At 49.2% G+C, this 26366-nt stretch overlaps 1 protein-coding gene across 4 annotated transcripts; it reads right to left on the reverse strand.

Annotated features, from left to right (window-relative positions):
- Window positions 1–126: 126 nt before the first annotated feature.
- On the reverse strand, window positions 127–24602 carry MSH5 (mutS homolog 5). 4 transcript variants are annotated; one of them, XM_058665394.1, is made up of 25 exons: window positions 24240–24456; window positions 23140–23309; window positions 22814–22937; window positions 21545–21625; window positions 21342–21404; window positions 19712–19833; window positions 19418–19527; window positions 19132–19167; window positions 18495–18577; window positions 17791–17836; window positions 13930–14068; window positions 13754–13816; window positions 6293–6421; window positions 5956–6028; window positions 5689–5798; window positions 5448–5528; window positions 3955–4042; window positions 3621–3810; window positions 3392–3518; window positions 1948–2097; window positions 1566–1640; window positions 1238–1381; window positions 892–981; window positions 693–766; window positions 127–500 (listed from the first exon to the last, which is right to left on the reverse strand). In XM_058665394.1, exons 2-25 carry the CDS (start codon window positions 23296–23298, stop codon window positions 389–391), a joined length of 2469 nt encoding a protein of 822 aa, XP_058521377.1. In that variant the 5' UTR covers window positions 23299–23309; window positions 24240–24456; the 3' UTR covers window positions 127–388. The 4 variants fall into 4 exon arrangements, with proteins under 4 accessions (XP_058521377.1, XP_058521373.1, XP_058521374.1 ...); XM_058665390.1 differs by lacking the exon at window positions 24240–24456 and adding an exon at window positions 24473–24602 and having other exon boundaries at window positions 129–500; window positions 892–1029; XM_058665391.1 differs by having other exon boundaries at window positions 129–500; window positions 892–1029; window positions 24361–24476.
- Window positions 24603–26366: the final 1764 nt, after the last annotated feature.

The raw sequence follows: 26366 nt of genomic DNA on the forward strand, positions 1-26366 counted from the left end.
TAGTCCCTCCCACTTCACCCCAGCCTTGCAGCCATCTGGCCCCTTCCTGCTGTCTGAAGCAGAGGTGTCCCTATTTACAGGGAGACTCCTTTAGGTACCCATATTCTGTTTATATTGGGCCTCTCTCACATAGCTTCCTCTTATGAAGTCCTCTTGGTGAGGACCTTAGGGTCCCCCTTCTCCTTTCATCATCACTGTGTTTCTGATGGTACCAGGCAGTCCCCTGTGGGCTCCTGCTCACTACTGCCTCCTGGTCTACTCCAGTTGACCTAAGAACACGATGACTTTCTTCAAAATAAACTTTATTCCTAATGCAGAGAAAATGTCCAGGAACACAGAAGGCTCTGGAAACACAAAAGGCCTGGCAGCCTCTTGGGGTCAGGAACTCTCAGAGGATGGTGGCAGCAGCAGGCAGCACTTCCTGACTCATAAAAATGTCCAAGTCCAGGCTGGGGTCTTCCAAATCCAGCTTCAGAAACTTATCCACTAATGTCTGGCAGCTGCAAGGGAGAGAGAGTAGCGAGACTGATGGGAGAATGGGTCACGGAATCCCTGAGCAGAGCAAGAGGCTGTGGCACAGGGCACCTGGGACCTCCAGGACACAGGGGCTGCAGGGGGAAAGTGTGGGTCTTGAAGGGCAGGGTGCTGGCGGCTGAGTGCTGGGCAGAGAAGACATAAGGCCACATACTCACTTCTTTATTTGAGTCTCCCTTCGCTGCTCCTTGACAGGCGTGATCGGTCTCCTACTACGGATCAAGTCCAAGACCTAGGAATGACGAGCAAGGGGGAAGGTGCAAGGAGTTGGGGAGAGGAGCAATCCTGTGGGCCCAGAAGAGCTGGGGCACAGAGGGAGAGTCCTGAGCAGAGGTGATGGGGTACTCAGCCTCACACCTCCTTGCCACGAGTAACGAGTCTCTCGGGAAGCCCAGCCTGGGCAGCAGTGTGGGAGGCGTGGCTGGCACTGGCGACACCTTTGCAGACCTGATAGAAGAAGACAAGGTCGTTCCCATCCTCACAGGTCTCCATGGTCTTCAAAGAGAATAAAGAATACAGTGTGTCACCAGTCACCCTGCTTCCTGTCCTACAGCCCTCCACCCATGCATGCCTGTGGGGAGTAAGAAAATGGAAGGGACATGGTCCCCGTGCTCAGGGAGTCCCTGTTCCAGCAGAGCACCCAATCCCCACCTCTAGAAACGCTTAGCCCAGGAGCCCCTCTGGGCTGCATTGGTTTCCTCACCAAGTACTGTACCAGCGGCCCTTGTGGCAGCAGCTGTAGCTGAACAAGGCTCAGGAAGTTGGTGGCTACAAAGACATGGGGGCACTTGGGTCCAAGTGCCAGCCAGTGTCGGAGCACAGCGGCCAGAAGCGCAAGCCCGTCCACCTGCAGAGTCCAGAGTGAGCACGAGGAGACAGAGGCCCCCACATGTGGCCTGAGCCTGCCCTGGCCCTCCCTATCTGCCGTTCTCTGCTCCTTGTCTCCCCACACAGCCCTATTTTCCCAGGGCCCACCCTTACCCGCAAGTTTTGTCCCCTTCCATTTCCCCCTGCTCAGTTCTTCCCCTCACCGTGTTGGTGCCCTTTCCAAATTCATCAATGAGGACCAGCGACTGCTCAGTAGCATTGTTCACCGCTTTCGCCACCTGCTGGCCATGAGGTGGACAAGGGAGAGCTGTGTTAGCCCCAGTTGGTCTGTGAAAATGAAGCTGCCTCTGTGTCCTCTTACGGCAGTACAAGTTACTTAATGGTGAGGCACATGTCTAGTTCGCCCTCTCGTGGCAATAGCACCTCAAAGGATGCAAGGTCTCAAGAAATGTTTATGATTGATTCTTCCAGTCTGGCCTGGGTGTACTCTACCTCTGGTATAGAGGCACACACAAAAAATACTGCTATTTATAGGGGTCAGGTTCCTCATTCCCCCCGAGCCCACCTCCCTTTGCTCCCTTGGACCTGGTTGAGGTCGATCATGAATGTGGAGAGGCCAAGGGAGATAGATTCACAGCTATGAATGCGGGTGAAGATGGCATCCACTGTCCCAATTTCAGCCTCTTCTGCTGGCACAAAGCTGCCCACCAAGGCCATGAATGTGATCAAGCCCACCTGCATGAGCGAGGAGATGGGAGGCAGGGAGAAGAGGTTAGCATTGTGGTGCAGCAGGGTAAGGCACCACTTTGGGGGTGCCGGCTTGAGTCCTGGCTGCTCTGCTTCCCATCCAGCTTTCTCTAATGCACCTGGGAAAGCAGCAGAAAAGGGCCCAAGTGTTTGAGCCCTTGCACCCTCGTGGGATATGCAGTTGGAATTCCTGGTTCATGGCTTTAGACTGGCTGTTGCGAACATCTGGAGAGTAAACTAATCTTTCTAACTCTGCCTTTCAATTTAACTTTCAAGTAAAAGTTAAAAGGGAGGGGCTCGCAACCTTTTAAAATTACCATCTGCAACAGCATCTCTTATGGACACCAGTTCAAGTCCTAGCTGTTCCACCTCTTATCCAACTCCCTGCCTGCTGATGGCCTAGAAAATCAGTGGAAAATGGCCCACATGCTAGGGCCCCTGCACACATGTGGGAAATCTAGATGAAGCTCTTGGCTTCTGGTTTAAGCCTGACCCAGGCCTGGCTATTATACCCACTTGGAGGGTGAGCCAGCAGTTGGAAGACCTCCCTATATAATTCTGCCTTCCAAATAAATGCTTTTCTTAAAGGAGTTATTTATTTTATTGGAAAAGCAGTTACGGATAGAGAAGGACAGACATACAGAGAGAGAAAGAAAGAGAATTAGAGAGGGAGAAGGAAAAAGTTCTTCCATCCTCTGGTACAATTCTCAAATGGCTGCCATGGCCAGAGCTGAAGCTAGGAGCCAGGAGCTTCTTCTGGGTCTCCTGCGTGGGTGCAGGGGCCCAAGAACTTGGCCCATCCTCTACTGCCTTCCCAGGCCACAAATAGTGAGCTAGATTGGAAGTGGAGCAGCCGGACTTGAGCTATTACCTACATGGGATGTCAGTCCCACAGCAACAGCTCCATAAATAAACCTTAAAAAAAAAATAGAGAGGAGTCAGGGACTGGGACCTAGCAGTGTGGGCTGAGGGAAAGTGAGGCTGGACTAAGGGCATAAATAACACACCAGTCAGACCCAGTGAAACAGGAAAAAGGAGAGTAGACTACACAGTTGCTGTCTTCCCCCTGATCCTAGCCCCTTATGTCCAGCTCAGACTCAGTAAACAGGACAGAGGAGTGGACTGAGGCACACCTGGGAGTAGTGTGGAGGGGCGGGAAGGAATGCAGGCCTGAGAAGGTCTAGTAAAGCATGGTCCTTGCCAGGCAGAGAATGCAGATGTGAGCTGGCTGGCTGGCTGTGGGGAAGACACCGGAAGCCCAGGCTGCAGGGCCTCTCCTCACCTGCTTGAGAAATATGCTCTTCCCTGAGGAGTTGGGACCTGTGATGACTTTGACCCTTTCTTTGTCCCCTCCACATTCTGCAGAGTTAGGCACGAAGGTCCGGGCACAGAGCTCCATCAGAGGATGCCTGCAGTGGGCAGAGAAGCCTCTCACTAGGCCCATGGGCCCAGCCAGAGCAGCTCAGGAAGGCGGTGCCCAAGTGGCCACATCTTCACCCCTCTATTCTCACCTGCCATTCTGGATCCGTATCCCATGGAGGCGGGGGGAGTAACGGGGCCTTGAATAGCCATAGTCTCGGGCAGCACTGGCAAGAGCCAGCAGGACGTCCAGGCGGGAGGCAAGGTCCAGCACCCGCGTTAAGATAGCAGCTCGTGCCAGCACCTGGCACTGCAGCTGGTACATCAGCAGGGTCTCCTGGTCTGGAAGGGGAGAGGTCGGGAGTCAGCTCTGGGGAAAGCAAAGGATTCTGGATAGAGGCTCACAGGGACCAGGGACATGTGGGCTGATGTCCAGGGCCCCCAGGGACATTCAGGGCAAACATGGAATCCCAGGGGGAGACTCACCCCGGATCTCACAGTGCAGGTCCCCCAGCAATGTGTCCAGCTCCTTGGTTCGGGCACTACGATAATGCAGCTTCTCCTCCGAGAGGAACTGGGACGAAGGTTCAGAGGGAGCGCTCAGAATCCTCAACCTCCTCTCCCACCTTTCCTTTTTTAAAATTTATTTTTCTCTTCTTTTTTTAAGATTTTATTTTTATTTTAAGTGCAGATTTTTCAGAGAGAGGTCTCTCATTTGCTGGTTCATTCGTCAGGCAGAGGATTAATCTGTGTGCTACTGTGCCCATGCCTCTTTTGTGGTTTTCTTTGAGCTTTACCAACTCCAAGATAAATTAAGAGAGAGAACAGAGAGGAGGCACAGGAGGTGGGTTAGAAAGGTAGGAGAAGGGCCCAGTGCAGTAGCCTAGTGGCTGAAGTCCTCACCTTGCATCAGCTGGGATCACATGTGGGTGCCAATTTGTATCCCAGCTGCTCCACTTCCCTTCCAGCTCCCCGCTTGTGGCCTGGGAAAGCAGCAGAATGGCCCAAAGCCTTGGGATCCTACACCCATGTGGGAGACCTGGAAGAAGCTCCTGACTTTGGGTCAGCTCAGTTCTGGCTGTTGTGGCCACTTAGGGAGTGAACCAGCAGATGGAGGACATTTCTCTCTGTCTCTCCTTCTCTCTGTAAAAATCCATCTTTCTAATACAAATTTAAAAATCTTCTAAAAAATAATGGTAGGATCAAGGGGCCAGCGTGACCAGCATGGTTTTTTTTTTTTAAAGATTTAATTTTTTATTACAAAGTCAGATATACAGAGAGAGGAGGAGAGACAGAGAGAAAGATCTTCCGTCCGATGATTCACTCCCCAAGTGAGCTGCAACGGGCCGGTGCACGCCGATCCGAAGCCGGGAACCAGGAACCTCTTCCGGGTCTCCCACGCAGGTGCAGGGTCCCAATGCATTGGGCCGTCCTCAACTGCTTTCCCAGGCCACAAGCAGGGAGCTGAATGGGAAGTGGAGCTGCCGGGATTAGAACCGGCGCCCATATGGGATCCCGGGGTATTCAAGGTGAGGACTTTATCCACTAGGCCACGCCGCCGGGCCCGACCAGCATGGTAATATAGCAAGTTAATCCTCTGTCTACTAGCACCAGCATACCAAAAAGGGCACACGTTCAATCCAGATCTCTGCTTATGGCCTGGGAAAGCAGAAGATAATGGTCCAAGCCATTGGGACATGGGAGACCCAGAAGAAACTCCTGGCTCCTGGCTTCAGATGGGCTCAGTTCTGTTACAGCCACTTGGGGAGTGAATCAGTGGATAAAAGACCTTTCTCTCTGTCTCTCCTCTCCATAAGTCTGATCTGACTTTCCAATAAAAATAAATAAATCTTATTTTTAATATATAAATATTACACACATATCAGAGCAGCAATCCCATGTGGGGCAGAGCTGATGAGTGGATGCCCTGCCTTGACTGCTGGGCTGCTTTCCACCTCCTCAGAGCTGCAGGGTCTTACCATGAAGTCCAGACCATCAATCTCAAAGTCACTGGCCTCCACCATGAACGGCAGGCGGGGAATAGAAAGAAGAAAGCCAATCTGGGGAGAGCAAAGAGATGAAGCAGAGGGCTGACTTCTGGGTAACGTTTCTCCCTGGCCAAAGTCCAGAGGCCCCTCGGGGGTCTCCCCAGGTGCTCTTGCTCTGTGGACTCCCCTACAAGGTGTGTCCTTCATAAGGAGACACCACCCCCACCCTCACCAAAGGTATGTAGATGACACTGCAGGAGGGAATACGTGAGTCCAGGTTCTCCAGCTCCTTCCGTGCCACCTCCGTCAGGAAACTGGGAAGTCCCATTAACCTTCGCTTTTCTAGACAGGTGGAAAACAGGTGGCTCTCACAAGTCAGGCCCCTGCCCTGGCTGCTGTACCAGCCCCGCTAAGGCCACCCCCGACTGCAGTGGCAGTCTACCACGGGGCAAGTCTGCATTCTCAGAACTTGCCGCCCATCCACACACCCAACACTCACTCTCATCAATTTCAGGATCTATGTTGGGGAGTACTGTGAAGCGATTTTCAGCAAGACTGCCCTCAAAGTCCACCTGAGGAGGGAAGTCCAGTTTCTCATTACCCAACACCATCTCTGTGCTGCCCCTCAACTCCCCAAGGGCCCCAACTCGCCCTGTAGCCTGCGGTGACCCTAGCTCTCCCACCCTTCCTTGATGCTCTCCACCATCCCATTCTAGTCATCCAGCTGACCCCAGCCTCTCCCATGTACCCCATCTCCCCACCCCACACTCAGGTCCTCTCCACCGCATCACTCTCCCGTGCCTTCATGGGTGCTCTGCCCCTTTCCTTCCACTCACCACTTTCCCAATGAGGCTGGCAATATGGAGCAGGTCATCTGAAAACTCTTGGGCAATTTCCCGGAAGAGCTGGATGGACTGGGGCAGGGAGCGGCAGGCATCCCTCAGGCCCAGGGCGCTGTACACAGTCTGCAAGAGAAATGCACTAAGGAAGGCAGCCCACATTGAGGCTGGGCAGAAGCAAAGGGACAGGAATGGACTGAGGACAAAGACCAAGACATACAAACAACAAGATAAGAACCTCAAAAGCAAATAGAAATAGGAAATGGCATCCCTAAGACTGTCCTACACTGACCCTACAAATAAGCGCAGGAAGCATGGAAGGAAACAACCCGGAGGAGGTTATGGAATGTGTCCCACTGGCATACATTTGGCTTGGGTTGGGGGCGGACCAGGCTGAGTCATTTCGCATCATCCACTGGCAAGTCGGAGCGCCGGAGCAGAGTGTGGGTTGGGCCAGGTTCGGTTGCGACAAAAGCAGTACACAACACAGAATGCCAAGGTGAGGCTGCCTGTGCCAGATGGGACCGCAGCACCCAACCAGCACACATGAGAATCAGGAAGGGGGGGTGGAGCCGACAGGGGAATAAGGGGTGGTTCCCTTGCTGGATAGCTGCTCCTGCTGGAGAGCGTGAGCTGGGATGGAGACAGACCAGAATAGGCAGGGCTGCAGCACCTGTGCTCCTCATGTGGACCGGGTCAGGGAAGAGCCAGGATGGGTGGACTATTCCTACTGGTGCAAACAAAATTAGAGTGGGTGAGAGCTGTCAAGGCTAATACTGTCAAGTCTAACCACAAAGCCAACTGGAGAGTGCATAGTCTGGGAATGAGAGAGACCTGGGAGGGAAATAGTGGGCTCCTCCCTCTTGGGATACCACTCCCATGGGAGGGCACTAAATAACTAGGATGGGGACTGGGGTGGCTACACAGAGAGGCACTCAACAACATCCGTGAGAACTAGATAGCTGAGCTGGGTAGATGGAACTAAGTCCTGCGACACATGTAAGAAACAGATGGGATATGGGGCAGACTGGACTAGTCTGCTACACATACAGGCAAACCAGGGCAGGGGTGGGCCCGGTGGGGGTTATCGTGGGTTGCTCTGACTGGGCCGCAGCTCCCACTGGTTTAGGTGAGGGCCGAGTATGTGATAGGCAGAGCCAGGATGGACTGCAACACTCTTTGGTTCCGGTGGAGGTTGGGGCTGAGAATAGAACCAACCCAGCAATTGCAACCACCTGCTGATCAGGGTGATGGACCATGGCGGACACTGTGCTTGCTAGTACATATAGGAATCTGATCTGGGAACACCTCAAAGTTTCTTTGCGGATTCCCTCAACCGAAATGGAGGAATCAGAACATTAACCAAGAAAAGATGGAAGATGGAATAGGTCAATCAACTGCCTCAGCTATATGTTGGCAGCGAAATACTGGACAAGGGGAGACTCTAGGATGGACTATGTCAATCAACAGTCTCATCGTACCTGAATGGTGAGATTGGCAGTGATTTATGACTGGTGAACTATCAGAACCACTTGAGCAAGGATCTCGGAGCATGCCCTACATCTGGGACCTGGGGTGGGTGGGAGACTGGGTGGGGCTTCTCCCTCAATATTTCCTTTACCTCGGATATATGAAGGAAACAATAGAGAAATGGTGATCTTACCCATTTTCCCATAGCCCTTGTACCGTTTTTACCCTAATTAACAATGTAAAGATTGCCAAAATATAATAAAATAAATTAATTTAAAAAAACAAGTAAAAAGTGAAAACACCAAAAACTAACAAACAACAACAACAAAAAAGACTCTGGGCTAGGAGCTGTGGTAAACTGTGAAACTACAAAGACAACAAAGACATAGTCCATGTCCCAGACGAGCTCATGGGCTGGTAAGAGCCAAAGCAGAAGCAGATTCAGAAACAAGGTAGGAAGAAGCTGGTGTTGTCTTAGGTGCTAACTCAAGTGCCAGCTTCTGCACTCGCCATCCAGGTCCCTGGCAGTGGCCTGAGAAAGCAGAAGATGGCCCGAGTGCTTGGGCCCATGCTACCCATGCAGGAAACCCCCGTGCAACTCCAGGCTGCTGGCTTTAGCTTGGGGCCAGCCTGAGCACCTGCGGCCATTTGGGGATGAACTGTCAATGGAAGATCTTTATCTCTTTGGTTATTTTATTCTCTCAATTTCTCTATAACTCTGTCTCTGCCTTTCAAGTAAATAAATAAATCTATTTTTGCCCTTTGTTTTATTTTTAGTTTTGTGATACAATAAATAAATCTTTTTTTAAAGATTTATTTATTTTTATTACAAAGTCAGATATACAGAGAGGAGAGACAGAGAGGAAGATCTTCCGTCCGATGATTCACTCCTCAAGTAAGTGCAACAGCTGGTGCTGTGCTGATCCGAAGCCGGGAACCTGGAACCTCTTCTGGGCCTCCCACGTGAGTGCAGGGTCCCAAAGCTTTGGGCCATCCTTGACTGCTTTCCCAGGCCACAAGCAGGGAGCTGGATGGGAAGTAGAGCTGCCGGGATTAGAACCGGCGCCCATATGAGATCCTGTGGTGTTCAAGGCGAGGACTTTAGCCACTAGGCCATGCCATTGGGCCCAATAAATCTTCTTTTTTAAAATGGGTGGAAGTTTTGAGAGAGGTTTATACACATTCCCGACACAGGGTTTTGTACAGAGGGAGAAAGAGAAAGGCAGGGGAAAAGTAGTCTGGAAGGCACAACAGCACTGGAGCAGGAGGGAGCAGGACAGGAAGGGTGGGAGTTACTGAGCGCTCACCCCCCTGGGAGACGGCAGCGACCTGAAGGGCCTGATGTAACCAGGGCTTACACTGCGCAGACAGAGGCTACGCCCCAGAAACTCACAGACTGTCACTCTGTGGTAGGGGAAATATACAGTATATAAATCAAAGAGCTTCTGATACAGCCAGAATGGAAACAAACACACAAGCAAGACAAGGGCAACTCAGAAAGCTAAGTGGCCAAGCAGCAGAACTGACCACAACCACAACTCGGGTGAAGAGAAAAGGACACGAGTTGGGTGCTGAATAAGATGACTTAACAGAAAGGAAGGCATTCTGGGAGAGGGTGAGAGCTGGAGCAAAGAACAGAGGTAGTAACAGAAGCTACCATGTGCTGGCTGCTTACACCATGCCAGACCCACTCTGGCCTTTCACATCACGTGAGGTAAGTATTAGCCTGAACCCCACTTTACAGATGTGTACTCTGAAGCCCAACAAGGTGACATGATCCACCAAGTTTCACAGTGAGTAACTGGAAGAAGTGACACTTACACTCAGGTATCTGGCTTTTCCTGCTCTGCTGCACCGAGCAGGAACACAGCGGCTAGTGCAGCCAGAGGCCTTCAGTGCCCAGCCTGACCTGGCTGCAGCAGAGGACAAATGTTAAGCAGCAGAGGGAAGGGACAGGTGCTTGTAGCAGCAGTTAAAGCGCCACTCAGGATGCTTGGTGTCATGTCAGAGTGCCCAGGTCTGAGTCCCAACTCTGCTTCCAATTCTAGCTTTGTGCTGACATACACCCCAGTGTGGGGAGTCGATAATAATGGCACAAGTACTTGGGTCCCTGCCACCCATGTAGAGTGCTGGTCCCCAACTTCAGCCTGGCCCAGCCTCTGCCGTGGGCACCTGGGAAGCAAACTAAACCGCCTGCCTCTCTCTCATCTCTCAAACCTATATATGTATCTATTTTATTGTTTAAAAAATATTTATTTATTTGAAAGGCAAAGAGAGGAAAGGAGAACTGGGATGGGGAATAGAGACAGAGACAGAGATCTTTCTAGTTCAAAAGACCACAATGCTCAGGGTGGGCCAGGCTGAGGCCAGGAACCAAGAACCCCATCCAGTCCCCCATGTGGGTGACAGGGGCCCAAACACTTGGACCATCTTCTACTGCTTTCCCAAGCACATTACCAGGGGCTAGATGAGAAGCAGAGCAGCTGGGACTTGAAGTGGCTCTCTGATATGGGATGCCAGCACCACAAGTGGTGGATTAACTTGCCATGACAAGCCCCGAAACTTTTTTAAACAATTTTTTGAATCTTTTTTTTTTTAATTTTTACTTTTATTTGAAAGGCAGACTTACACAGAATAGAGAATGAGATCTTCCATCTACTGGTTCACTCCCCAAATGTCCACAATGACTAGAACTTGGCCAGTCCAAAGCCAGAGCCAGGAGCCAGGAGCCAGGAGCCAGGAGCCAGGAGCTTTTTCCAGGTCTCCCACAATGATGCAAGGGCCCAAGCACCTGGGTCACCCTCTGCTGCTTTCCAGGCCATTAACAGGGAAACTGATAATCATGGGACCTGCCAGGACTCAAACTTGAACCTATATGGGATGTCAATGCCACAGGCAGAGGCTTAACAGGCTATGCCATAGACCTGACCCCCAATTAATTTTTTTTTAGATTTTTTTTTTTAATTGGAAATGAAGCTCAGATTTAGAGAGAAGGAGAACCAGACAGAAAGATCTTCTATCCACTGGTTCACTCCCTAAAAGGCCACAAGGGCTGCAGCTAAGCTGATCCAAAGACAGGAACCAGGAGTTTCTTCCAGGTCTCCTACATGGATGCAGGACCTTGAGGACTTGAGCCCTTCTCCATGGCTTTCCCGGGCCATGAGCAGGGAGCTGGATGGCAAGTGGAGCAGCCAGGACATGAACCGGGATCCTCGCCCATATGGGAACCTGGTGCTTGTGAGGTGAAGATTTAACCACTGTACTATCACACCAGGCCCCAGTTAAAATTAATTAAAAAAAAAAAAAAAACAGAGGATGGCCCAAAGCTTTGGGATCCTGCATCTGTGTGGGAGGCCCAGAAGAGGTTCCTGGCTCCTGGCTTCGGATCAGCACAGCACCAGTTGTTGCGCTCACTTGGGGAGTGATTCATCGGACAGAAGATCTTTCTATCTCTCCTCCTCTCTGTATATCTTTGTAATAAAAATAAATAAATCTTTAAAAAAAAAACAGTGGAGGATCCAGCAGAGTAGCCTAGTGGCTAAAGTCCTCACCTTGAACGTGCCAGGATCCCATATGGGTGCCAGTTCTAATCCCAGTGGCCACACTTCCCATCCAGCTCCCTGCTTGTGACCTGGGAAAGCAGTCAAGGATGACCCAAAGCCTTGGGACCCTGCACCCGCATGGGAGACCCAGAAGAGGCTCCTGGCTCCTGGCTTTGGATCGGCACAGCTCCAGCCATTGCGGCCGCTTGGAGAGTGAATCATTGGATGGAAGATCTTCCTCTCTGTCTCTCCTCTCTGTATATCTGCCTTTCCAATAAAAATTAAATAAATCTTAAAAAAAAAAAAAACAGCAGTGTAAAGGGCCCAGCATGATGGCTCAATAGCTAAATCCTCACCTTGCAAGCACCGGGATCCCACATGGGTATCAATTTGTGTTCCAGCTGCTCCACTTCTCTTCCAGCTCCTTGCTAATGGCTGGGAAATCAGAGGAGAATGGCCCAAAGCCTTGGGACCATGCACCCATTTGGGAGACCTGGAACAAGCTCCTCATTCCTGACTTTGGATAAACTCCACTCTTGACCATTGCAGTCATTTGGAGAGTGAACTAGTGGATGGAAGATCTTTCTGTCTCTCCTTCTCTCCATAAATCTGACCTTTCTTTCCAATAAATAAAATTTTTTTAAAGATTTATTCATTTTTATTACAGCCAGATATACACAGAGGAGGAGAGACAGAGAGGAAGATCTTCCATCCGATGTTTCACTCCCCAAGTGAGCCGCAATGGGCCAATGCGCGCCGATCCGAAGCCGGGAACCAGGAACCTCTTCCGGGTCTCCTACGCGGGTGCAGTGTCCCAATGCATTGGGCCGTCCTCGACTGCTTTCCCAGGCCACAAGCAGGGAGCTGGATGGGAAGCAGAGCTGCCGGGATTAGAACCAGCGCCCATATGGGATCCCGGGGCATTCAAGGCGAGGACTTTAGCCGCTAGGCCACGCCGCCGGGCCCCAATAAATAAATTTTTTAAAAAAAGAAGTTATAGGACTCCTTTGAGGCACTGATTACATGACTGGTGCAAGAATAAATACAATATAAGCCCGGACCAAAACAAGTTAGGAAGTGCTAAAATTAAAAAAAAAAAGGCAACTATGTCCAAAAGGTGTATCAAAAGCCAACCTGAGAGGCAAACATTTGGTTCAGCAGTAAAAACGGTGTTTGAGATCCCCACATTCTACATAAGAATGTTTGGATCTGCGTCTTGACTCTGCTTGCAATTCCAGCTTCTTGCTAAAGTGCATCCTGGGAAAGAGCAGGTGCAAGCCAAGTATCTGAGTCTCAGACTGAGTCCTTGGAGTCAGATTGTGTTCCTGGCCTCTAGAACTAGCTCTGGCTGTCGAAGGCATTTGAGGAGTAAACTCGAGGATGGAAAATTCCTATCTTCCTTTCCAATAAATAAAAACAGACTAATTTTTTAAAAGCCGATCTGAGGTGGTAGACATTTTGCGTAGTAGTTAAGATGCTAGATGCTGCTTGGGGAACTGGCACCATGGCATAGTAGGTTGGGCCTCCACCTGCAGCACTGGCATCTCATGGACACTGGTCAATGTCCTGGCTACTTCATTTCCCGTCCAGCTCCCTAACTGTGGCCTAAGAAAGCAGAGAACAGCTTAAATCACTGGACCCCCTACACTGTATATAAGACCCCGAGGAACCTCCTGTCTCAAGGCTTTGGATCAGCTCAGCTGTGAGCATTGCAGCCAACTGGGGAGTAAACCAGCAGATGGAAGACCTTCTCTCTCTCTCTCTCTCTCTCCTCTCTATAAAACCTCCCTTTCAAATTAAAATAAATAAATATTTTCTTTATTTAAAAAAATATTTTTATTTAAAAGGCAGATTTTAGAGAGGAAAGATTTTTTTTCCATTTATTGGTTCACTCCCCAAATGAATACAATGGGCAGAACCAAGTCAATCCAAAGCCAGGAGCATTCTCCAGGTCTGCCACGTGGGTGCACGGTCTCAAGGATTTGGGCCAACCTCCACTGCCTTCTGAAGCCATAAGCAGGAAGCTGAATTGGAAGTGGAGCCACTGGGACACGAACTGGTGCCCATATGGGATGCTGGTTCCACAGCACAGAGGATTAGCTTGTTGCACCACTGCACTAGCCCCCCAAATAAATAAATCTTAAAAAAAAAGACACATAAATAGTTGTGAGAACATGGGTAGTGAACCAGTGTATATGTCCATCTCAGTCTCTGTCTTGCAAGTAAACAAGTAAACAATTCAGAAACATGATTCAAGGTGTTAAAGCTATATGGGAGGGGTGCTCATGGGGATTGGTTATATCATTCTCTCCAAATATTTCTGACATTTTCCCTAAGACAGAGATCTAAAAAAAAAAAAGTGGTAGGAACGAGTCAGACAGGGGGTCTGGAACAGGGGCTGAAGGGCTGAACTTGGACTCCTAGGATCCAAGAAGGGAGTTCTTACCTTGTAGAGAACTTGCCAGTCATTGACCTTGGTGTGAGACAACTTCATGCGTTTCAGAATCAGCTACAGTTAGACAAGAGGACCACCACTGTTCTCCCTTTTCCCATAGAGAAACTCCGTACCTAGGGCTGGCCTTCAACCTCCTTCCCTCTCTCCTGTCCCCCGCCTGGGCTCACAGGCACATTCTTGATGTGACTCAGCAGTCGGTGCAGCATCTGAGCCATGTCCAGGTTTTGAGGCAGCAGAAAAAACTGGATGACATCCAGCCGGGAGTTCAATTCCCCCAGGTCCTGAGTTGGACGTGTGAACCATAGCCTAGAGGGTAAAGCTAAGATGGAGAGAACTAGCATAACACCTGGTCTCATCACTGACTTGGTCTTAATTTGCCACAATATTTGTTTGTTGGTCCCTGGGGTTGTGGTAATACGTGCCCGTCACTTGCTCTAGGAATGTGCCAGCAACTGCAGTGTCTTCTCCGTGCAGGTAGGTTTATAGGTATCTACTGAAGATCACTGGATGTGAGCACAACCATGTCTGTAACCAATGGTTTTGATAAGACCATGTGTCATTCCATATGGATATGCAACAGACTGTCAATACTTCAGAGGAAGGTATTAGGGTGTCAACACTGCTACTTGCTCTGTGCTAAACAGGCAAGGGTGAGTCACTAGAAGTTTGCCTATCTGTAATTAGCAGAGAAGATGTCCCTGAGGAATAACACAAACATTTATGTTTTCATGTTCTTCCTTTGAAAACTTGTAGCTTTGTCATGTGGAATAATTCATAACAATATTCAACATAATATTCATAATAATGGTCAAGCTTAGACCCTCAGAACATGCCCCACATCAGGGACCTGGGGTGGGTGGGAGACTGGGTGGGGCTTCTCCCTTTATCCCCTCCTTTATCTCAGATACAGGAAAAAAACAATGTGGAAATAATAGTCTTACCCACTTTCCCTTTTCCACTTTCTTGTTCAAGCCCTTGAACCTTTGTGCCATAATTAACTATGTAAAGATTGTCAAAAATAGAGAAAAAATGGAAAACAATGGTAATGCTTGCAGAGGAAGAAGTATTAGGAAGGGACATCTAAGGGACAGCAAAAACAATGTCTTATTCTAAAATTGCCTAAGGGAATATACAGAGGTTTATATTATAATCTTTTTGTGTGTTAAGCAAATTAGAATATAGGCATTAAAGTCTCACCTGTAATTGTCTAATTCTTGGTGTCCCTTCCTCGCTATTAAGAGAGTGAGACTCTAGAAAGACTTGAGTCTGCAGATATATTAAAATGAGCCACCAAGCATGCCATTTTATGAGTCAATGTGTGGAGATCCAGGAGCCTGAGGTTGTGCATCTCACATTGTAGTCTCCGGCCAGTTACCCTGGGTTACAACACCTCAGGTTAGAATGTAGTGGAGAACCCAGCTGGATTCAAGGGTGGGTTGTAGCAGTCTCTGTTCCACAATCTGACCACAGAAACCTCCAAACACAGCAGCAGGTTCACATCTGTAACCACCCACGTCCACTTGGGAGAGCTGTGAACCTTTCTATGCAGACTTGCTTGTAAAACACCAGAGCATCTCTGACTCATGCTCTGCCACTGCCAGAAAAGACCTCAGTCAATTCAAACTCACTAATTTTACAGCCAAGGAAATGAGGCCCTTAAAAGATAAGCAACTTGTCCAAAGTTATACTGCAACTGAGAAGTACAGCTGGGTCTCAGACTCAAACATATGAGTAATTAAATTGCTCCATCAATTACCCAGAGATGACCTGAGATTATCCAAAATTAACCCTCAGAAGATACCTATAGATTACAGGGCAGCTGAGGTGGGGAAAGGATTGTCCATCTGTAGAAACACAAAACTTTCCATCCTGAGATTTCAGTGGTGATGTCACTTGCATTTGTGTATTGTGTTCATTCACCTGAGTGCTTCAATGCACAAGGCCATGTGCCTGGCACAAGGATAACAGCAATGGTTGTGGGCAGAGTTCAAACTCTGAAGACAGATTTGCTGATTGTGGATTCTAACATGATGTGACAGTGCAACTAGAGAAACATAAACAGGCACTATGGCAGCCGAAGGGAGGTGCCTGTCAATCTCCTTCACCAGAAAGATGACACTTGGTTTACACTCTGAATAAGACGCGTGAGGTTCTGACAGGTAGAGAATGGGAAAGACTTTTCAGAGGGAACAGCATAAGCACAGACACCATGTTTTCTTAATGGCCATGCAGCCCTAAATGACTTAGATACAGAATGGAAAGTGAGATTAAAAATGATAACTAGGATGAATGGGGAACTCTTCAACATCACACTGCTAAAAATGCTAATCTTTCTTTAAAATTCATTTTTATTGGAAAGGCAGATCAGATTTATGGAGAGGAGAGACACAGAGAAACATCCTCCATCCACTGGTTACTCCCCAGATGGCTGCAACAGCCACAGCTGAGTCAATCAGAAGCCAGGAGCCAGAACTTCTCCCATGCAGGTACAGGATTCTAAGGACTTGGGTTACCCTCCACTGCTTTCCCAGGCCACAAGAAAGGAACTGGATGGGAAGTGGAGCAGCCAGGACATGAACAGGCACCCGTCTGGGATCCCGAAGCTTGCAAGGTGAGGATTTACCTAACTGAAACATCATGTCAAGCCCTAAAAACACTATCTTGATCCTGCAGATGGGGGCAAACCCCCTATCATTTTGTTTCTATCTAAGGTTTGCAAAAAGTGGAGTGACATGCTCAGATCTCTGTTTAGGAGTTACAGGCAAAAAAAAAAAAGTTACAGTTTATTTTAGAATGAAGCAAAGATGGAGAGAAGAAGAGATCAGAGGCAGAGAGGCCAATTTAGAGGTAAATGCAATATTCCAGGTTAGAAATGATGAAAGCTGCAGGGCCAGTGTTGTAGTGCAGTAAGCCAAGCCACCTCCAGTGACATAGGCACTCCACATAAGCAGCAATTCAAGTCCCAGCTGCTCTACTTCTGATCCAGCTCCCTATTAATATGCCTGGAAAATAGTAGAAGATGGCCCAAGTGCCTGGGCTTCTGCACTCGTATGGGAGACCTGGTTGGAGGTTTGGGCTCCTGGTTTCAGCCTGGTCCAGCCCAGGCCATTGTGGTGATTTAATGAGTGAAATCAGCAGATGGAAACGCGCTCTCTCTCTCTCTCTTTCTTCGTGTGTGTGTGTGAAACAAATCCTTTAAAAAAATAAGAGGGTCTGGCACAACGGCTCAATATTTAAATCCTTACTTTGCAAGAACCTTGGGACCCTGCACCTGCATGGGAGACCCAGAGGAGGTTCCTGGTTCCTGTTTTTGGATCAGCTCAGCTCCAGCCATTGAGGCCATATGGGGAGTGAACCAACAGACAGAAGATCTTTCTGTCGCTCCTTCTCTCTGTAAATATGACCTTAACAATAAATAAATCTAAAAATAAAATAAAATGATAGAATTAGAACAGTGAAAAGAGAGAGATGGACATGAAGGAGAAGCATCAGTGCAGGGTTCACGGCTTGGGAAGCTGTTCTACAAGCAGCACCATTAACAGAAAACGGACTGCAGGAGGAGAAGCGAGCTGAGGAGCAACAGTTTGGCAGTTCTCAGTCTGAGCTGCCTGGGGATACTGCAGTCATCAGTTATGTACAATCAGCATTCCACATAGTGGAGTTTGGCGCCAGAGAGACATATTTGAGAGTCATCAGAAATATTAAAGGTATTGTCAGTAATATTGTAATCACGTGTTAGCATTAGTAGTTTATGATTGTGTTTCTGCTTCTTGTATGTGTACAAGCCTGTATATCCTGAATGGGCAGTGATGCATCTGTCTTGACAATATAAAATGAGAATGATGGCCTCCATATGGGGTAGCTAAAAGGATGAAATCCATTTAGCTAGTGCTTGGTAAAGGGAAGCTGTTTTACTGCCACCAGGTGGAGTGGTGTGTGAGTCAGCGCACTGCTGTTAATGGGCCTTAGGCTGAGGTGTGTACGTGGACTTGTGTATTAGCATGGAGCCTTGTGCAACACCCACTCACCTGAGCAGCTTCTCTCCCCACTTACAGCGGCATCTATTGAGGATTCCTGTGGCGGGCAAGGACAGGGAACCAAATACATGTGTCTAAGCTGAGACAGCCAGGTCAGCGGTGTGACCTGACCAGAGCATGGGGGTGGGGAGGGCAGACGTAGGACACAGAGGCAGTCAGAGCTGTCTCCAGGCCACAGATCCGAGCCAGGATTATTGTACATGCAGGTGGGGGGAAGGGATGAACACTTCAGAAACAGTCAGCTAGAAAAATGGGCAAAGCAGACCTAGGAAAGACTCACAAAGAGCCCAATACCTGTATATAAAAGTTAGGCACCACACACTGAGATATGTCTAGGGAACATGTGGTCGCTTGGTGAATGCCCCTAATACACCCTAAAGTCAGACTATGCAAATCACAGAAAGTTGCACAGTTAAATAATTCTCTGATACACATGGTCTCCCAAAGTCCCTCATCAGGTGCCCAAGTAGCAGAAAAATTCATATAAGCAGAATTGGAACATTAATAGCTGATACACAGTGACATAATACAGCTATAAGGCATGGGGAGATGAACAAGACCCAGCTGGGTCAGAGGGGAAAGGGCATCGGGCAGTGCACGTGAAGCGAGAACACAGGGGCTGGGACCAATGCTTTGGGACCAGTGCTTTTCGGGCAGGCTAGTGCAGTGTGAGGCAAGGGTCCAGGCACACCTACCAAAGAGGCTGAGCCCCTCCTTCAGGCCACTTGCCACTTTGTACACCGAGGGATGAGACTCACTCTTAAAAATCTGCAGAACGCTGTCAGGGAGAGAGGAATTTGGGGCAATTTGAATGTCAGGAAGGAGTGGGGACTGGGAACTAAGAAAACGGGATGGGGATTAGGGATATCCACCTAAGATCAAGCCCCGTGGTAAGGCAGGGTGCGTCCTTCACTATTCTATGCCTCGGGTTTCCCTTTGGAACAGGTGGGAGAACCATTTCTCTGCCCAGGCCCACTGGATGTTTATAACATCATTCACAGGCCATACAAAATTACTAACTTAAAAATTCGCCTGCTCTAGACTTACCGAATTTTAAGTCTTGCCTGCAGTTGCCTGCATGGGGCCAGACCAAATGATTTCACATATCTCTATGGCCTCGGGGGCTGGACATTCCCCATCCCTGCCCAAAGAAGGTGACCTCTGTGCTTTTCTTCCTCTCATCAAGTCATCTTGCCCTTCCCTTTTCCTCAGGGAGGAAAATAGCCTTAATAGCCCAGGATTAGGAAAATGTGAACCTCATTAGGGCTACTAGGGCATTAAATTTAATCCTTTTCCCTTCCCAGAGATGGCAGTCTGACTCCACCTTCTTACCTGTAAGTGTCTTGATCTATGCTGACCAGATGGGCCCTGGGGAGAGAAAGCAAGCCGGCAGGAGGGTGGCTGGAGTAGTGAGATCTGAGTTCATTCAAAGCCCCGCCCCCATGCCTCTCCTCCCTGAACCTGTTTCAGTGCTATTTCCACAGCCTCACGTTCACTGAGGTTTTCCTTTGTGTCCCAGAGTACCTCACCCTCCGGGTCCCCACCACATGCCATCTGCTCCATCTTACTCTCCAGGCCTCCCACCTTACTTTGGTTGAAGTTAGGGTGAATCACCTACAACACAAATTTCTTAAAGGCCAGGATAGGGACACTGACGTTATGGTCTTCCAGTTCAACCCCGATCCTTCGTCGGCTCAGGAACTTGAGGAGCCCTCCAAGTGCCCGAACCTGGGAAGAAGATGGGTTTGGAGCTGGGATAAATTCCAATGTCTTAGAGACCAGATAGCACCAGAGAAAACTACTATTTTCCAGGACTGGGCCTGTACCATCCAGAACTTGACCCCATGAATGAGATACTATGCCTTTCTCCAACACACTGCATCCCAGCCTGTATCCCTAGGACCTAGCTCACCATGAGGAGGCAGTCGAAGGGGATAATGGAGGACAGGAAGAGGATTTTCTCAGTGGCAGTCATGGAGTCAGGGATGAAGGAGTAGCTTCCCGAAAGGAGGCGCTGTTTGCTTATCTCCACACCTATTTGGGGGAGTCAAAGAGAAGGAAACATCTATTAGTCAATATCTTTTTACTTCATTTTAAGAAGTAAGAGACTGGGCCAAGCACGATAGCCTAGTGGCAAAATTCTTGCCTTGCATGTGCCAGGATCCCATATGAGCACCAGTTCATGTCCTGGCTGCCCCACTTTCCATCCAGCTCCCTGCCTGTGGCCTGGTAAAGTAGTAGGAGCCACTGTGGAAAGCAGTAGAGGCCAAGTGGCCACAAAGGTTGGAACTAAACTGATCTGAAGCCAGGAGCCAGGAACTTCTACCAGGACTCCCAGGTGGGTGCAGGGTTCTAAGGCTTTGGGCCATCCTCAACTTGGACTTTCCCAGGCCAAGCAGGGAGCTGGATGGGTAATAGAGCAGCCAGGATACAAACAGGCACCCATATGGGATTCTGGCACATGCAAAGCAAGGATTTTAGCTACTAGGCTATCACACCAAACCCTAACACTGATATTCTAACATCTAATTAGGATACAGTATTATTTCTTGTCTTTTTTTTTTTTTTTTTTTAGATTTATTTGTTTTTATTGGAAAGGCAGACATACAGAGAAAAAGATCCTCTGTCCACTGATTCACTCTCCAAGTGGCTGCAAGGGGCGGAGCTAAGCTGATCCAAAGGCAGGAGCTAGGAACCTCCTCCAAATCTCCCCTCACAGGAGGGCTTTGGGTCATGCTCTACTGATTTCCCAGGTCACAAACAGGGAGCAAGATGAGAAACAGAACAGTCGAGACACAAACGGGGGCCCACATGGGATCCCCATACTTCCAGTAAAGATTTAGCTATTCAGCCATCACACCAGGCCCGTCTCCCTTTTTTCAAAGCAATAGGTGGATATGCATTCAAAGGGAAAATTCCAACAGTCAATACTGTTCCAGGGGTGGGTGTCTGGGCAGCAGTTAAGACACTGCTTGTAATAGCCACATTCCCTTTCTGCATGCCTAGGTTTGCCTCTTAGCGCCACTTCCAATTTCAGCCTCTTAACACACACCTTGGGAGGAGATAGCAGAGAAGGACTCAAATACTTGAGTCTCTTACTCATGTGAGATCCTAATTTCCAGGTTATCGTTTCTGGGTGTGGCCCAAACAGGGTTGTTGTAGACGTCTAGAGAGTAAATCAGTTCACGGAGGATCTCCCTCCCTCTAACTCTGCCTTTCACATAAAAATGAAAATTGAAAAAGATAAGATCATCCTTAAAAAAAAAAAATTTCCCAAACTGTGTCCACTCCCTCTCCTCAGCGGAACTCTTCATTCTTAGACATGCCTAAGCAGAGGCTTCACATGAGTGGCAGATTATCAAAGGGTCAGGAGCAGCAGAGATCTTGGGGAGACGAGAGATGGGACACAGAAAACTAGTATTATTGATGAAATGCACTGAGGGGAGATCTCATTAGGGGGTGGAGTCAGGAGAAGGGGATGGACACTGACATATAAGATGGGTTAAAAAAAAAAAAGAAGAAGAAGAAGAAGAAGCAGATACCAAAATCCACACTTGGCAAATATATGATTTCAGGTCGCATGGGCTCTCCGTGCTCCTGGGAGGCTGTGGGAAAGGAAAATCAGCACCATCACTGTGCGCTGCTTCTGCCTCCACCGCGGCCGCCCTCTCCCCCAGTTCCAGCCCCTAGGAGTATTCCACACCTCAGTCCCTCCTGTCTACCCTCTCCCTCACCGGGTACTTACCAAGCTTCCCCAGAAACTGAGTCATCACCTCATCCTGTTTGGCACTTGTAACAACAGACCTGGGATTGATTTCATTCAGAACTTGGAAGAAAAAGAAGAAAGGAGTTTAAGGATCTTTATCTTTCAACCAAGAAATAATCTATAGCTTCCCCCTTGTACTCATCTGTCACTCTGAGAAACACATTGCCTCCTCTCAAGAGTAAGGAGTGTTCCACACATGAGAAGCTGCAGTAGGAGCCAGCTTTAAAAAGGCAGTAACACTGGCATGGGACCGGGGGAAAGGGATCCTGGAGGCTGCCAATAGATATGACCTCCTAGCAGATATCACTGATGTGCCCAAGACTATATACCTGCAGCACCTGATACACTGTAACACCTAATAAACACGTGTGGAATAACAAGTTAATCCTTAAAAAAACACAGCCTCTGGGAGTCAACTATCACATACATTCAGTCAGAGGGGTGGCACTGTGGCATAGGTAAGCCTTCAGGGCCACTGTCCTAAAAATAAATCCTTGCTAAAAATAGATTCATGGGCCTGTGCTGTGACATTGCAGGTTAAGCCGGTCGGAGTCCCAGTTGCTCTACTTCCCATCCAGCTCCCTGCTAGTGTGCCTGAAAGCTACAGAGGATGGCTCAAGACTTTGGGCCATTGCACCCACATGGGAGACCTAGAAGCAGCTCTGGGTTCCTGGTTTTGGTGTGGCCTAGCCCAAACGAATGCAGTTATTTGGGGTATGAATCAATAAATGGAAAATCTCCTTCTCTTCTGTACCTCTTAAGGATTTATTTATTTTTATTGGAAAATCAGATATATAGAGAGGAGGAGAGAGAGAGGAAGATCTTCTGTCCACTGGTTCACTCCCCAAGCAGCCACAACGGCCACAGCTACGCCAAACTGAAGCCAGGAGTCAGGAGTTTCTCCCAGGTCTTCCACGTGGCTTCAGGGACCCAAGGCTTTGGACCATCCTAGACTGCTTTTCCTGGCCACAAGCAGGGAGCTGGATGGGAAGCGGGGCCCATATGAGATCCCAGTGCATGCAAGGCAAGGACTTTAACTGCTAGGCTACCTCACCGGGCCCTCTGTAACACTTTCAAGTAAATAATAGATCAGTCTAGTACAGGAACATGAGTAAAACTTACTCCAAAAATTAAAAACAAAAACAAACAAACAAACAAAAAAACAACCAACCAACCAACCAACAAAAAAATGAGTAAAACATACTCCAGAAGAATTCTGGAGAAATAGGAAAATGATTCTGTTCCCACCTCTCTGGAGAAGCGTGAGGCTTTCGTGGTCGGGGGCATCTGGCATGAAGTAGATAGTGGAGTCACTGGTGTCATAGTAAGCAATGCCCAGGTAGCCCGCATTCCACAGCACACACACATGGATCTGTGCCATGAGAAGGAGATCACTCTGTGAGCCACTCAGAGGTGAAGGGTATTACCATGCCTTAGCTAACCTAATTACCAAATCTCTGGGTCAACAGATACTCGGGAGGCCCAAAGAGGATGGTGCCACACCCAGCTGTTTCCAATGCCCTTTTAACACCGGCTTTCCCATCAATACCCTCCGTCCTGCTTCCCACAGAGACCTCAGCCAGTTCCTCCTCCTCATCTTCCTCCTCGTCCACCTCCTGGGGGTCAGGGCCTGGGCCTGGCACAGGGACAGCAGGGCAGGAGAAGCTAGCCAAAGACGCCCTCAGACCTGGTGGTTGAGGCGTCCTGCTTGGGGTCGTTGCTGTGGAGGCCATGGGCTTGCAGGCTGTGGGGATGAAGAGAGTAAAGGCTGTCACAGGCCTATTTCTCCCACCACAGCTGGAGTAGAGTGGGGCCCAGAAATGCAGGCCCACTGGGAACTTCTGAGAGAGTGCAGGGCTGGAGGGGTGTGGAGAGGCACAGTGATTGGCGTGGGCATTTTTGAGGAAGCACCTGCTCAGACATTTCTCCTAAAATGTGGAGATCTCTGTCCTGTGCTGGTTCACCCCCAAATGCCCACACCAGACAGCGTGAGGAAAGCAAAGTTAGGAACTTAGACTTCTTCCAGGTGTCCAAAGGGGGTGGCATGGACACCCACTCCATACTTGGGCCATCAAATGCTGCCTTTCTAGGCACATCAGCAAGAAATTGGACTGAGGGGCCAGTGCACTGGATGAACAAGCTAATCTTTCGCTTCCAAGTGCCAGCATCCCATATTGATGTTAATTCACGTCCTGGCTGCTTCGCTTTCAATCCAGCTCCCTGCTTATGGCCTGGGAAAACAGCAGAGGGTGGCTCAAAGCCTTGAGACTCTGTACCCGCAAGAGACCCAGAAGCTTCCTGATCAGCTCAGCTGCATTGTTGCAGCCATTTGGGGAATGAGCCAGTGGGTAGAGGATCTCTTTTTCTGTCTCTCCTCTCTGTAATCATCTGCCTTTCCAATAAAAAAACAAAAATACCATAATTCATACCTACAATGTCATAATACCCTTAAATAGCGGAATCATGGACTTGTGACTTGTTGAAGGGGAAAACGAGAAGGGGCGGAGTATTGGGGAGGAGGGAAGCGCCTATGGAAATGTATGAGAAAATAAAAATATATCTTCAAACGAAAAAAACAAACTGGACAGAAAGCGGAGTAGAAGGGCCCCGAACCCCAACTCCCCTGTGGGAGGGCGTTCCAAGCTCCACGGCCCCGCTTCAGGAGCTTCTGTACGGACGGAAATTCCGGGCGCCCCGCCCTCGTTTCTGTCAGGGGAAGTGATACTTCGGGACCAGGAGGCCTCCTCGAGGGTCCCGTGGGCCAAGCTCTGCACGCCTCAACTATGTCTGCCCACCACGCCCGAGGATCGCAGCCCCAGACTCTCGCCCGCTCCGCCCCCGCCAGGGGACCCCAGCCGCGGAGCACTCCCGCCTTTTCCGTCACGCGCCGACAGCCCACTGACTAACCGCCACGAGCCCGCGGGAGGGGCGCCCCGGGCTGCGCGCGCACACGCCCCGCCTGCTCGGTCGCTATTGGTCAGAGGAACTCGGATCCCGCCTAGAAATCCAATGAAGCGAGAGGGAGGAAGAGCGCGGTGGCCAAGTCTGGGCTCTGATTGGCCTATTTGCATTCGGGGCGGTGCCCGAATATTCAAACTTCCCGCCCTCAGCCGTTGCTTAGCAGCCGGGCTCCAGCCCGCAGTGTTTCGGTGTTTGATTAGCGTGGGGCGGAGCCCTCGCCAAACTCGGAAGTGCGCGGGACTCCCGGCTCCCGGAAGGGGTCTGGGGGCCTAGGGGACTGCTGCGCGCGAGGCTGAGACCTTAAAGGGGCAGAGGCACTTTTTTTTTTTTTTCTCTTGTGAGGAGTGGAGACAAACAGTATTAATTCTCAGGCCAACGCCGTGGCTCACGGACTAATCCTCCCCCATCAAGCGCCGCCAAACCTTATGGGCGCCGATTAGTATCTGGCAGCTCCTTTTCCTGTCCAGCTCCCTGCTTATGGCCTGGGAAAGCAGCGAAGAATGGCCCAAAGCTTTGGGACTCTGCACCTACGTGGGAGACCCAGAAGCTCCTGGCTGTGGATTAGCTCCGTTCCAGCCACTGTGGCCATTTGGGAAGTGAACTAACAGATGGGAAATCTTTGCCCTTCTGTCTCTCCTCTGTAAATCTGCCTTGCAAATAAAAATCTTTAAAAAAAAAAAAAGCATGAATTCAACCTGTGCCAACAATAACCCTAAGTTAATATTTGTAGTCTCTGAATTAGTATTTATAAAGTGCTTAAGGCCAGTAAGAGTTTTATGAGTGTTTTAAACAAGCTGTATTAAGGAGCAGGATTCCTATCTCCACTCTACTTTGCCAGTTTCCTGTGTGCAGGATACGACCACCCCAAGAAAGACACTACAAGGGCCTAATTTGTTATTTCAGAGCCCCTAGAAGTAGTGGCAATATTCAAAATACACCAAATTCAGAGAAGAATTTGCACACACTCTCCAAACATGAACAGTTCCTAAAGACAGAAGACATTGTTCATTCATTCAGTAATTTAGTGCTTCTTCTGGCCCAGGTGGTAGTAGACTAAAAGTGTACTTAACCGTACTTAACCAGACACAAGAAGTCCCTGCTCCAAGAGGCTTGCTTTTTAGTGTTTGGAGGCGAGGGGAGGTGGAAGGAGGATGTGAAGAAGAATGAAATAAACAAACTATACTTTTCCCAAAAACGTTCCTTAAATGCATCTTTCTCCCGTGCTTTGTTCTTGGTGCCCAGAGATAGGCATATGCTGCCCAGGAAATTAGGAAGGTGATGAGGATGAGACGGTCTGGCTGTGCTGACCTTCTGCAGTTTGAAAAGTAGAGGAGTAAGATCTGAGTTAATCGTTACCATTGGCAAATTGTTGAGCAATGGAACTATGGAAACCTGGGGGAGGCTGGTGACAGCTCTGGGGAGTGTCACAGAGAGACACACCCTCCAATCTGGAGTGTGAAGAGATTAGGGACTGGTTTACCAAGTTGCGGAAGGAGAAGGAGTAGAAAGACATCCTGGGGAGAATGCAGAGGCTGGGAGATGGGACTGGGAGAGAAACTGATTAGATGCAGGCCAGATGGAGAGGTGTAGCCCCCAGCCTCAAGTCCCTGAGATGCTGCCCGCTGGTGCCAGAAAAGGGCACCGCTGCGTGTCACCTGGGAAATGAAAGCACACTCCCTGCTGGGTAACCATGTCCGCCGGCCAAAGTCAATATTGATGATTGAGGCAGCTGTAACTATAGAGAGAGTAGAAAGGCTGCCAGACCTGCTGGAGCTGAAAAGATGGACCCCATCTGCCCCAAGTTTGTCCCGGAGGGGAGATCTTTGTGGGGTAGATTTGG

This window comes from Ochotona princeps, chromosome 1 (assembly GCF_030435755.1).
Source record: "Ochotona princeps isolate mOchPri1 chromosome 1, mOchPri1.hap1, whole genome shotgun sequence".
In the NCBI taxonomy this organism is placed as follows: Eukaryota; Metazoa; Chordata; class Mammalia; order Lagomorpha; family Ochotonidae; genus Ochotona; species Ochotona princeps.